General features: G+C 38.0%; 1 protein-coding gene across 1 annotated transcript in view; it reads right to left on the bottom strand.

Moving 5' to 3' along the window:
* The window catches only part of LOC131928352 (uncharacterized), a 77,655-nt gene extending 71,412 nt beyond the window's left edge, over positions 1–6,243 (bottom strand). Inside the window, exons 1-3 of the mRNA XM_059284353.1 lie at positions 6,052–6,243; positions 3,867–3,993; positions 1,528–1,629 (exon numbers count right to left, since the gene is read on the bottom strand). Of these exons, the coding sequence (XP_059140336.1) occupies positions 1,528–1,629; positions 3,867–3,993; positions 6,052–6,192 (370 nt within the window). The 5' untranslated portion in view covers positions 6,193–6,243. The remainder of the gene's footprint in view (positions 1–1,527; positions 1,630–3,866; positions 3,994–6,051) is intronic.
* Positions 6,244–14,377: the final 8,134 nt, after the last annotated feature.

Genomic DNA, 14,377 nt, shown 5'->3' with positions numbered 1-14,377 from the left:
ACACACACCACACACAAACACACACACCACACAAACACACACACCACACAAACACACACCACACACAAACACACACAACACACACATACACAACACACACCACACACAAAAACACACAACACACACCACACACAAACACACAACACACACAACACACAAACATTCAGACTACACATCAGGGTAAAATCAGAATCACTTTTTAAAAATATATGGGTTCTAACGAATAAGCCTTAGCGATAGTTTATCTCTACGGTTAAGACTACATATAAAAATTATCCGATTGTTTGTTGGATAGGTTTATTATTGGGGTATATAATAGTGATAAAGCTATAACAGTTTGTTGGTTTTTCTAGGTAACGATAAATTCTCTAAACCGAATTTATCGTGCAGCTACGATGTGCCCAAAGGATACGTTCAGACATATTTTCCGGAGGTGGGGGGTACTTGAAATTTCCGGGGGAACCCTTAAGCTTCCGGAGGGGGGGGGGTGTAGAAGGGTGGCGGATGTTTACATCTTGAGTGACCCTGTCGTCATGACGTCATTTGCAAGGGGTCTATATATTTCTAAAAAAAATTTAATTAATTTTCTATTTTGGAGATGTGGGTCGATGGACGTTCAATACGGCAGTTCTCCCTCCCCCACCGTCTCCACGGAGAGAAGCCTGACCGAAAGAAACACTAATGTATCCGTATTGTTTTGATACTATGAAGAAGATGATTAAGAACGTACCTCGGCCACTTAGAATATCAGCAAAGCCCAAACAAGCATACGAGAGGCCGAGGTTGGGGAAAACAATGAACTCTACTGTACCTGTCACGCGGACTGCTGGATCCTAAAGTATGTTTTATTTTTATTTTTTTTTACTTTTGATTTTCGGAATAAATGTTAAGTAGTGCCGGTTATTATGACAATGAAGGGTGGATTCATTGACGTCCTACAGTCGTTTCCAGAAGCGAACAGAACTCTGAACAACAGCTTCCTCCTCGCGATGGGAGCCGGACATTACCCCCCCCCCCCCTCCGTCAATTTACCCCTGACATTCCCCCGACATAATTCCCCTCCCCTCCCCTTTGGATAAATTATCCCCTGTCAACCATCCATTCTCCCGGATATCCCCCCCCCCCTCGGTCTTAACCCACGGAGTAATTAAACCCCATGTCAGTTAGTTATACTTCTGGTCATTACCCCCAGAGATTTCCCCATCCCCCCGGAGAAAACACCCCCTGTCAATTACCTCTTTCCCTGGACAACCCCTCGACATTATCCCCCGGGGCAATTACCCCCTTGTCAGTTACCCCCTGTCAATTACAACCGGACATCTCCCCGACACTACCCCCCCCACGGAGAAATTACCCTCTGTTAATTGCCTCCTCCCCGGACATCACAACCCCCACCCCCCCCCCCACCCCCCGACATAACCCCCGGAGCAATTACCCCCATGTCAGTTACCCTTATTCCGTTACCCCCCGCTCACCAACACATCTATTAATAGAGCGTGTATACCGATGAGTTAAAACCGAGGTTACCGTTGGGGGATCTCCACTCCAGTGTGAGTACCATCTCCTCCGACTGGGTCCTGTACTCCGGCTGCGTGACCCTAAGGTCTGTGGGTTGCCACTCGGACATGCCTGTGTGTAATTCAAATAATGTGGATGAGTTGACAGTTGTTGTTGTTTTTTTTGTTAAACCATGACAAACATCATATAAAAAAAAATCACTGGGTTCTCGAAAGAAATGATAATATTTTGTTAGTGTTTTCAGTATTATTTGTTTTGTTTGAACTTTCACTTAACTTTTTTTCTCCTTTGTATTTGCCACTTATTTCTTTATCTCTAGTTTAGAAGAATATAACTAGAACTCCAATACATTTTTTTCTCTTTTTCCTGTACTCTATAATAAATTTGTCATTACGTATCTATAATATAAGCGGGCTGTGCTTGTCCTTCCTTCCTTCCGTCCGTCCGTCCGTCCGTCATCGCTATAGATTTTGGGACTATAAAAGTAAACTACGCACCATGCTGTGCTTTTCAGTGCACCGCAGTGTCTTATTATAAGTGTTAGAGTAGGGTTTGTTTATATAGCGGCATAGAGCTATTTTATAAATGACACTGTGTTTACTTTTTTGCATAACGTTATGAAAATATTAAATATTCGCACATTGCTAAAACATATTAAAAAGTACAATGTCAAATATCATTTTAGTTTATATTCTTAGAAAAAATGGATACATTTCCATAAAAGTAGGTCAAAAAAACTAATTAATTCAACTTTTTTTTGTGGTAATTTTTTTCAAGGGAGGTAATTTGAAAATATATTTATCTCAACAATAATTTAAGTTAATCTTTTTTGTATTACTACCGCATTGATTAGTATATGTTAATGTTCATAATTAAAAGAGAAAAATGTTAAGATTATTTATATTATTTATTTTTTTTTTCTAATTAGTCTATGATTTCTCTAAAATCACTATCTTTTTGCTTTTGTTTTTCGGTGTTATGAAAACAGATGGTGAAATTAGACTTTTTGAGAATAATGGAAAGGCTCTCTCTGAGCGCGGACGTATGGGAAAATGTTTTTTTTAAATATTCAACTCACTCTCAATAAATTAAGTTAATTTTTTTTATTACTTCCACATTGATTATTATATGTTAAGTAAAATAGAAAAAATGTTAAGATTATTTACATTATTTTCTAATTAGAATATGATCTCTCAAAATCACTATTTTTTTGTTTTTGTTTTTCGGTGTTAACAGATGGTGAAAATTTAGAATTATAGTATAGAGAATGCTGGAAAGGCTCTCTCTGGGCGCGGATGCCTAAGAAAATCGTGTTGTTCGTTGGTGATTCTATTGTTGTGGTTGTGTTGTGGTTGTGTTGTGTTGTGGTTGTGTTGTGGTTGTGTTGTGGTTGTGGTTGTGGTTGTGGTTGTGTTGTGGTTGTGTTGTGGTTGTGTTGTGTTGTGGTTGTATTGTGGTTGTGTTGTGGTTGTGTTGTGTTGTGGTTGTGTTGTGGTTGTGTTGTGTTGTGGTTATGTTGTGGTTGTGTTGTGGTTGTGTTGTGGTTGTGTTTGTGGTTGTGTTGTGTTGTGGTTATGTTGTGGTTGTGTTGTCGTTGTGGTTGTGGTTGTGTTGTGGTTGTGGTTGTGGTTGTGTTGTGGTTGTGTTGTGGTTGTGTTTGTGTTTGTGGTTGTGTTGTGTTGTGGTTATGTTGTGGTTGTGTTGTCGTTGTGGTTGTGGTTGTGTTGTGGTTGTGGTTGTGGTTGTGGTTGTGTTGTGTTGTGATTGTGTTTTGTTTGTGTTTGTGTTATGTTTTTGTTTGTTTTGTTGTGTTGTGTTGTGGTTGTGTTGTGTTGTGGTTGTGTTTTGTTTGTGTTTGTGTTATGTTTTTGTTTGTTTTGTTCTGTTCCAAAGTTGGTACATTTAAAAAAGATTTACCGTGGCGGAGCACGGGATGCAGCTAGTTATCTATACTTAGGAACAGAGTTTCTTCCAGGCATTTCTTCGGAGAGGGGGGGGGGGCGGACTCTGCCCCCGCCCCCCGAAAAAAGTCCACCGCCCCCCGAACAAGATGGAATTTATATAGTAAACATATACTTTTACTAGTGTCCGCCCCCCCCCCCCCTCGGAAAATGTTGACCGCCCCCCCCCCCCCCGAAAATATCAAGTGCCCCTCCCCGGAGAAAAAAGTCTGGAAGAAACACTGCTTAGGAAGAATTTAACTAGAACTAAAATATTTGCCACTGCTTATTATCTTTACTTCGGATAAATGTATCTAGAACTCTATATTTGCCACTCTACTTTGAATCTTTAATTCCGAATGGGTCTAATAAACGGGATAGTTAGACGCAGTGACGTCACTTCCTAACCTGTTTCATTCAGCCCTTCGCTGCAGCGGCTCCAGCAGTCCGCCATCTTGCTGTGTTCGTCACGTGACCACTCATGACGACACTGTTGGGGATTCCCCATAAGAAGATGACATGCGTGACACGAAGGCTGGAACAGAAATGGCGGCTTGACACTGACACAAAATATATGAAGTCCGCTTATGAAAACGAGGAAGTAATAAATAAAATAACAGTGTAGAACAGGGGTCTCCAAACTACGGCCCGCGGGCCGAATGCGGCCCGCGAGGTCCTCTCATCCGGCCCGCGGAGATCTTTTTGTCCACGGAAAAAAACGTTTGTTGGTGATGGCTGAGGAACGTTGCCCAGAAAAATCAAAGACATGTCTGGAAGAAACTGGCCCCTCGAATCGAAAATTAATAGTTAATGCGGCCATCGGACTGAAAAGTTTGGAGACCCCTGGTGTAGAAGAAAGAATAATAGCAAATAAGTAGGTAACAGGCTTATGTGTAGGCAGTGGCGTCTCTAGGCCGGGTGTCACCTGGTGCGGACCGCACCCCCTGCACTCGACTTTTGATGCTACTGTGTGTAAAGTAAAGAACGCCAGGCGCTGGGGTGGAACCCCCAGGGAAAGCGGGAGACAGGGCGCCTAAGACAGACCTGGAGGCGGAGTCTTCTTGAAGAACTGCAGACAGCAGGGATGTCTTGGGAGGCTGCAAAATTAATAGCCGGGGACGGGACAAAATGGAAAGGTATGGGGTCATCTATTTATGACGTCTACAAAATTTCGGAATCAATTTTTTAAAATTATCAAATGTAAGTATTTTGTGGTTTCTTCTTCTTCTTCTTCTTCGTTCTTAATTATTAGTGTTGAAGGGGATCGAGATTTATCTGCCAGTGGGTTTGAACTCGAGACTTTGTTCGAATTTATCAACCATGAGCTTTTTGCCGACTCGACCACGCCTCCAACACAATTAAGCGTTACGTGTCAACTGGTTATGCGCCATTGAGGCCATTGACTCCGATTTCAGCCTGCTTTTCTTTTTTGGATTTGCTTCCATAGCCTTTGTCCAACCAAGAACAAACTACAAGGCAGCAGTTGTTTAATTTTTGGAGTTGTCTCTCCTAGAAGAGTGGCTGTCCCCAGCTAACGAGCCTCATCTGCCCGAGGGTTCGAACTCGAGACTTTTCGGTGTAGCAACCATGAGCTTTACCGACTCGACCACGAGTTTAATTCCGCATTTTGACGTCCACATTGAACCGCCCCCCCCCCCTTCCCCCCAGTCCAGACGCGTCCGCAAAAGTCGATTTTTGCCCTCGACATATGAAGGGAAGGTGTGGTCAGCATTTTGCATTTACTTTCCCTAACTTTACTCATCAGAGTGGACGTTCTACTGACTTGAACCCGGATTCGAACTCGAGACTTCTGTGTTAGCAGCCTAGCGCTCTACCGATTAGGCCAAGCCGTCCCATCTACTGTAGGCCTATATAGGCCACATTTTTTTAACAAAATTATGCACATGTTGAATCGATTCCCACACCCAAGCTACTCCACTGTACCGAATGGGTAAAAATATTCCCTTAAAGTTATACCCGTCCACAAACCGTCCTTTACAAACATATCCCCTAATTACATATTTCTTTATATATTAATCCCCTGCACACCTATTTCACTACACATCTACTTCACTAGACACATATACCACTACACACCTGTACTATTACATATGTCTCTGTATATTTATAAAATTAAACATAAGTTCCAACACACGCCTACTAATACACGGGAGCAGGACATTACCCCCCGGTCAATTACCCCCCCCTCTCCCCCGACATTAGCCCCGGAGCAATTTCCCCCTGGCAATTCCTCCCCCTGTCAGTTATCCCCCCCTCACAGATAAGTATAGGGTTAGGATTTGGGTTGGGGTGAGGGTTAGGTAAGGGTTAGATGTAGGTTTAGAGTTGTTTTTAGGATTGATGTTGGCGTTAGGGTTAGCTATAGGTTTAGGTTTTGGGGTTAGGGTCAGGGTTCTTCGTGATGGGGGGGGGGGGGGGGGAGAGTAATTGACGAGAGTAATAACTCCGGGGGAGGGTGTTCGGGGGTAAAACGGAGGGAGGTAATGTCCTAGACACCCTCATCCCACCCCCTACACACCTATCCCACCACACATCTACTCACCCATTAAAAAATCATCAATACTATATTTACCATTTTTGAACAGCACCAAGCCGTACAATCCTCCACACATGGTTCTCTCCCCTCTGTGTCTATCACTTCGGCTTGCAGTGCTTTACATGCTCCATAGCAAACAACACACAGTATCAAAAACACTGCTACCACAGTGTCCATTTTTTTTTTACCTTCAGCTCTCACTGTAGCAGTTATACAAACATCTCATATGCTATTTTTTTTAAAAAGCGTTTTCTTTTAAATGTGACTTCAGTTTTCGCTAAATCAGTTGAACACACTTCTACATGTGATTTATAAAACGAATAGCGTTTTTGATTTTACTGTAATTTCGACTATAGCAGTCGAAAATCGAAATGGTATCAAAACGATAACCGTTTTTATTTGACTGTAATTTAAACTATAGCAGTTAAATTAAAATCTAAATAGCATCAAAACGAATAGCGTTTTTAATTTGTTACTTTAATTTCGACTATAGCAGTTAAATACACATCAAAATTATATTTAAAAAATCCATTTTTGTTTGAACCTAATTTCCACTACAGCAGTTAAAAATCGAAATGGTATCAAAACGATAACCGTTTTTTATTTGACTGCTGTAATTTCAACTATAGCAGTTAAATTAAAATCTAAATGGCATCAAAACGAATAGCGTTTTTATTTTATGTTACTGTACTTTCGACTATAGCAGTTGAAAATGTAAATGGTATCAAATTTTAAAAGCGTTTTTTTTTTAAAAATATAAATCCACAAAATACTAGAACTATAAGTATTAAATATCTCAAAACTATTTTGTCTTATATTTTGTGAAAAATCACTTAACGTCTAAAATAGCTTATCTTCTTAGTGCGTGACATCTACTTAGTTCAACGCTAAAGTACTTTAACCTGTTTTTAATTTAAGTTCATAATATTTTGTTGGTTTATTTTCAAAGTGCCTTCAGTTTAACATCAAAATAAGTTAACATTTTCAAAGTACCGGCAATTTATATTAACGTTTTCTTTCTCTATTGTAAAAGTAACAGCAATTTAACATTAAAATAGTTTAACGTATTCTTTGTAATTGTAAAGTACCATCAATTTAACCATTAACTTTTTCTTTGTTTATTGCTAGAGTACCGGGAAATTAACATCAAAATATTGTTTTGGGGAGGAGGGGGTGATAAAATCAAGTGCCGGTTGTTTAAAATCCATAAAATAATAAAGCCTGATATTTAAAAAAATCTTTATAGTTTAACACCTAAACAATGTTTTTAAAATCACTCGATATCTAACGTGGAACTTTTTTACCGTGAAATTTAATATTTGTTAATGGTTTATTTTAGTTGTTCCTACTTTCTAAGTCTTAGTATTCTCTAGACAAAAGCGTCCACGAAAAACTCATGTTTTTTTTGTACACCTAGTGCTATAGTGTACGCTACAGGGCTAATGTACTGATAAGACAGTCGTGTCATGTACTCGATTATCTGAGATTGTTTTGTTCCTTCTTAGCAGGTTCAACTTTTGCATTCTATTTTTAGAAGAGTCGAATTTTAAAATAAAAAATTAAAAAAAATTCTAACTGAAATAAATTAATGTAATTAAATTAAGTATCACTTTTAAATGAAAAATGTAAAACATTACATTCCAGTGAAGGAGTAAATATGTTGCATATATAAAGTGAATTCTTTGTTAGATCTTTTATTCTTGTTTCATGTAACGCAACTAACGTAGACACTGGTCTTGTTAATTTAAATGAAAGCTTTCAACTGTAGAGATAATAATACTGAAACAAAACACCACATTCCATTAAGAAGGAACTCCAGAAATTTGTCTGTTTGCTTTCTGCAGACAACAAGATAAGAAGCATCTACACGCACATACTTCCATATACAACATCAAAAAACATTGTCGAAAAATGTATAGAAGTTAATTCATGAAATCCAGAACATCAGATGCTTCTAAGACTGAGGCATAAACGGTGTTTTAAAATATGTTAATTTGCTTTAAATAAATAACACGTGAAGCCTCTGCAAGTACATAGCACTACACACATGTATACAATTATTCCAGAAATATTTGTCTTGTAAAGAACATGCATTGCGATCTTATCTCTGTGGTGTGGGAACTGGAGCGTGCCACACCACTGGCCTAGCCAGAACCGCCGGTCTTGGGAGACATGGAGTTGTGTCCCTTCTCGAAACAAATTGTTCTATTCCATTTTTAATATATATATATATATATATATATATATATATATATATATATATATATATATATATATATATATATATATATATATATATATAATTTTTTTTTTGAGACACTGAGCTGTGTCCCTTCTCTAAGCAGATTGTTCTGTTCCATCTTTTTGTGAGACATCGAGTTTATGATCCCTCTAAGATGCGCGGTTGCGCGGCCGCGCAGTTGTTTTAAGCTGCCGCGCAGTAAAGTTGTAAAATAAATTTATCCCTGTATAAGACTTTTAGAACAGCGCGCACAGAAAATACATCTTGAAAACTAGTTTTTCCCCCTTAGAGGGAAAATTGGTTTATGTCCCGTCTCTAAGTAGGTAAGTTGTTCTGCTCCATCTTTTTGTGAGCAGAGTTTCTTCCAGGCATCTCTTCGGGGGGGGGGGGGACTAAGCATCCCCCCCGCCCCCCCCCCCCCCCCCCCCGAAATTTTTTTACCGCCCCCCGAACGAAATGAAATTTATATAATTTATATAGAAAATACTTACTTTTGACAGTGTCCGCCCCCCCCCCCCGAAGAAAGTCTACCGCCCCCCCCCCCCGAAAATTTCAAGTGCCCCCCCCCCCCCCCCCCGGAGAAAAAAGTCTGGAAGAAACACTGTTTGTGAGACATCAAGTTTTGTCCCTTCTCTACACAAATTGTTCTGTTCCATCTTTTTGTGAGACATCAAGTTTTGTCCCTACACAAATTGTTCTGTTCCATCCAGAGGCGTAGCGAGGGGGTGCGGACCGCACCGGGTGACACCATTTAGGGGAGTGACACTAAGGCAAAAAATAGCAAAATATATAGAGAAAAATGATAATTCCAGTTAATTAAGTGATTAATTCGAGTGTTAAAGAGGTGCAAATCGAAAGTTTGAGGGGGGGGGGGGGTGGGAGGATGCAAATCGAAAATTGAAAGTTTGTCCCCGGGAAGGGTCGCTACGCCTCTGGGGGGGGGGGGGTGACACCATTAAGTGCCGCACCGGGTGACACCCGACCTCGCTACGCCACTGGTTCCATCTGTGAGACGTCGAGTTATGTCGCTTCTCTAAACACTTTGATCCGTTCCATATTACGTACTCTGAGAGGTGGAGGAGTGTATGATGGTGGTGGGAGGGGGGGGGGGGGGGGGGAAGTATGACGGAAGAGTTTATGATGGGTGAGAAATGATTATATTTTGAAGCATACTATGTGTATAAAAAGGGAGAGTCATTTTCAGATTTATTATGAACTATCTGCTAGTAATATGATATTATTTTAAATTTCAATATTTTGTTTTTTGTCTGAACCAATGCTGATAAATTATAAATATTACTTTTGTAGTTTTCTTACTGCCAGGGGACATGACCAAGGTTTATTTTCTATTTTTGCCGTAACTATTAGAACTAGCACAATTAATTCCCTTAATGTTATAATTTCATATTTAGCAACGCAGCTGTAAATAGATGCCTATAGATCAATATTTATTGCAGTTTATGAAAAGAAAATATAAGGTAAATCCAATAGAATTAAGAATCTGCTGTAAAAAGTTAAGATTTAGATCTAGTATTTAGATTGTAGATTATAATTCCACCTTTTTAAAAAAAAAAAACTGTTTTGTAGAAGGGGCTCCGAGTTAAGTCTGATGTTTCCCTCCCTTACAAATGGCAAGGATTTTTTAAATATTTAAATTTAATGAGATGTAATTTATATTTTGGTAGAATCTATTTTTAGATTTGTAAAATTCATGCACCTTATTAGAGTTTTGAAACGTAGACAGGCGCCATGTTTTACAAGTACAAACAAGCACTTTCCGGATTTCCGGAAAATTAAATTTGTTTATACTGGGAAATCACTTATTTCAATAGTACTCGAATTGTTTAACACTTGTTTTAATACTACACAAGTAAAATGTTACTCTTTTTGGATAATAATAATATAGATCACAATCTGTTATGTTTTATGCTTGTTTTGTTTTTGAAAATTCGCGTTTTTTAGCTGCTATACAAAGTCACCCAAAGTTAAAGTTTGAAAGTTGCCAAAGCCAAAAAATTTAAAAATAGCCTAGAATCTAGATTAGATGATGAGATGTATTTTGAAATAATTGAAACACTTGGGTAAAACTCCATTTTAGCGTATTTTATTCCCCGCTTCACGTTCACCTCCAGTTGAGCGTATTTTATTATAAACACAACCGAAACACACCAAAACGTTAGGAAAACATTGGGCTTATTAAGCTTATTTCTTTATGAATTTTTGTTTTCGTTTTTGATAATTTACTGTTGTCAAAACTTTAGAAAATTGTTATTGAGTGTTAATTTCCTAAAGGCTTTATATTTGTAGGTTTCCACAATAATATTGTTTTCAGTTCCACAGAAATCAACATGTCGTCAACATCAAAAAAACATCAGAACTTCGTCTCCGAGCCAATGGGGGAGAAGACAGTGTATGAGCTGGCTGGGATTGGTGAGGCACTGGGTTCACGCTTGACCGAAAAAAATTATGATAAGGTATGTTACCCTTTTTATTGTTTTTTGTATTAACCTTAACATTTTTGCTAGCCCCAGTTGTATTTTGTTTTTAATATTGATATAGAAATGCACGATTACTTTATTAAATATATAGAATGAATCTCAGTATCTTAATCCTATACTTTTTTACCTTTTTTTGCATGTACATTATCCTTTATCGTTATCATTTTATATTAAGAAAATTAATTATTTAATTTTCAAACATTTTTCTCCTACGTTTTGATATATATATACATTTTCATTGTACCAGGCATATGTAGTTCTAGGCCAGTATCTTCTTTTTAAAAAAGATGAAAGCCTCTTCAAGGATTGGTTAAAAGATATCTGTGCTGCCAATTCTAAACAGCAGGAGGATTGCTATCAGTGTCTGAAGCAGTGGTGTGACTCGTTTTTGTGATCTGTTCCTTTTATCATATAGTTAAAAAACAAAGCTGTAAATTAAATATTGAAACATGTAACTGATTTGTTGGTTTTTTTTATATACAAAGTATATAATGCTGTTATACCCACCTTTTGTGTCATTGATATTTTTTCATAAGCTGAACTCAACCATAAAATTTGTTTTGTTGGATTGTATATTTTTTTTTTGCTTGCAAACATAAGCATTAAGCATTTCATCATAAACAAGTTTTATTTTGTTATTAACACGGTGTTAACAAAATCAAAAAGGTATATTTTTTAATGTTATTCAACTAGAGCATTTTTTTTAAGTGAAACCATTCACAATATCTTATTTTTTTTCTCATTTATCATCCAAGCACAGCAAATTAGCAGTTTTAATGTTAAATAACATAAGAGCTGTTTATATTCTGCATTTATTTGTAACAGTAAAATACAAATTAATTATCTCATTTCAATGGATCTAAGTCATTTTAGTTTTAAAAATAAAATCTTTTCCATTTTCTTGCTTGTTTTTTCATGAAGTGTCTGATTTGTGAGGCAACAAATACAGTGGTATCAGCCAGTTTTTTTATAAGTTCCAGTGACCATTGTTAACTTACTGGTACTGACGTCACTGCAAGTGACCATTAGTGAATACTGATGTCAGTGCCAGAGATCTTTGCCTAATTGCTCATACTGAAACTAACATCAGCTCAGTGACCATAGCTTATTACTGATACTTGAGTGATACATAACCTCATGTAAAAATGTTTGTTGCTAATTGCTATTCATTTTTGCCACTGTGCCAGTGACATTTGCTAATTACTGATACTTAACCTCGTGTGACAGTGTTGTTATTTACTCATATTTGCCATGGTGCCAGGGACCACTGCTAATTACAGTGCCAGTGACTATTACTAAGTAACTTTGCACGCTGCTGACATTGTGCTTTGTGTAGACTTTGATACATTTGTGATGTATAACTCTAATGACTTAACTCTAAAGTCTGTTCTGTTGTTTGTGTTTGAAGTTAGTACCTGGAAGTGATCTTACCCACCCCAGGAACAAGAAAATGTGATTTCCAGTTACTGATAATGCTAATTTATTTTGGGTATACAAAAGGAAGTTGATCTAATCTGTGAATACCCATGGCAGATCAATCTGCTGAAAGCTACTTTTATCTTGACTTGTGTAAAACACTGGGATTCATGAGTAAGCTTATTGTTATACTACAATCAGTAGTGTCACAAGGGTGAGGGGTGGTCCACACAGGGTAACACCAAATGAAAAAAAAAGTTTCATTCAGTTAAATAAATAAAATAGGGGTGATACCAAACTATGAATCCAAAATTGTGGGGTGCAGTGTTTTTTTTTTCAGGCATCTCTTTCCACACCCCCAATGTCTCAAGTGCTTCCCCCTCCCCATAGAAAACAGCCAAAGCCTGAAAGAAACACTGGTGGTGTGATACTCTCAGCTGCTGCACTGGTTGACACCCAACCTAGTGACACCATTACCCACAGTGAATCCTATTGTCTCCAATGATTTAATTCTCGTACTTTGTTTACAACGGAATCAGAAGCTAAGCTGCAGGTGTGGTGCATCTACATTGTGAGTGGAAGTGTGTCAGGTATCTTGTGTATGTCTTTTAAAAGCTGTAGACAATATCTCAGGCAAGCAGATGGGTACAATGAGATTTAGATGATACCGATAATAGACTTCAGAAAATAAGTGTTAGGCTTATGGAAGAGGTTGGGGTTAGCAAGCCATATGTTAACTTAGTTAACTACCAGTAACCTAACACCCCCTTTTTAAGAAGATTCTATCTGCCTGTATTGGTCCTTATACTTTTAGCCATCTTGTTCTATTATAATAAACCAATCTGCCTTAAAATAAAAAAGGACCTGCTTTTCAATATTCTCATGGGATCAAATGTCAGCTTGACCTGCAGCATGTGTCATTGTGTCTGCTGTATATAAAAAATATGAAAAAAATACTGGCCAGCAAGCTTTGTTCATTGACAATAGTGAAAACAAATGGAAAGAATGCCAAACAACAGACTGGGTAAAAAAAGGTATTTAGATCTAATTAGTAACTAACAACCAAAAACTCCAACATAAACTACCAGTAGGCTACCAACAGACAGACCTAGGTTTAAGTTGAAATCGATTGATGATGTCACAATGATGTGGAGATATACCTACACTACAACAGCTTGAAATACAAACGTGGATTTGGCGGTTGAAAATTACAAACAAATCCTTTGTAATTTTAAGATGCAGGTATTCACATTAAATTCAGCACAACTGAACACATTTCTTATATAGTCTAGAATTTATCTCCATGTGTTCTTTTAACAGTCTTGGGGTTCGTCCGTAAATGACGTCACATTCGGAGGGGGGTCCGTAATTTTGTGACAGTGTGTGATGAGGGGGGGGGTGGTGGTCAGATGGTGTGACGTCACATTTTTGCATTATAGAAAAGCAATGTTAGAAAACGAATTTTAGCCGTTATTTCGCGTTTTAGAAAACTATTAATAAATTGTAATAGGAGTTGATTAAAATACTCTATACGTTGACAGAGTTCAGACAAGATTTTGGAAAAAGATCGTGCTTAAATAAAAATTTAACTGCAATTTCACGGGAGTTTTAGGCTGAGGTGTGTCTTTCAGAGTTTCTTCCAGGCATCTCTTCGGGGGGTCGAAGCCCCCCGAAATTTTTTTACCGCCCCCCCCCCCCCCCCCCCCCCCGAACGAAATGAAATTTATATAATTTATATAGAAAATATATACTTTTAACAGTGTCCCCCCCCCCCCCCGAAAATTTCAAGTGCCCCCCCCCCCCCCCGGAGAAATAAGTTTGGAAGAAACATTGGTGTCTTTAGTGTGTGTGTGTGGGGGGGGGGGGTCTGGCTTTTTGTGACGGAGGGTAAGGGGGGGGGGAAGTTAAAATCGTAAAAAAAGCTAAATTTTTTTTGTGTTACATTTTTTTTTTCGCTTTCTTAAGTTTAATCTCAAACGAATATTCTGTCAGCTTTATGCACATCATACATTATGATCATGACAGCTAATCATCTTTGTTTAATGTTTATAGATTCTACCCTTCCTTTAAGTTTAAACCTAAGCGTAACCACTTGTTACTCTAAATTAAATTATAAATGATGTGTGAGTTTAATCGTCTATTTTCAGACTCGTTTAACTAGATTTGGTTTGGCAACTGATAACATTAAGTTGATCTGGCAAATATG

This window comes from Physella acuta, unplaced genomic scaffold, assembly GCF_028476545.2.
Source record: "Physella acuta isolate Inbredline_101_S28 unplaced genomic scaffold, ASM2847654v3 ptg001488l, whole genome shotgun sequence".
In the NCBI taxonomy this organism is placed as follows: Eukaryota; Metazoa; Mollusca; class Gastropoda; family Physidae; genus Physella; species Physella acuta.
The sequence above is the reverse complement of the archived record's forward strand: the minus strand, read 5'-3'. Positions and strand labels throughout refer to the sequence as shown.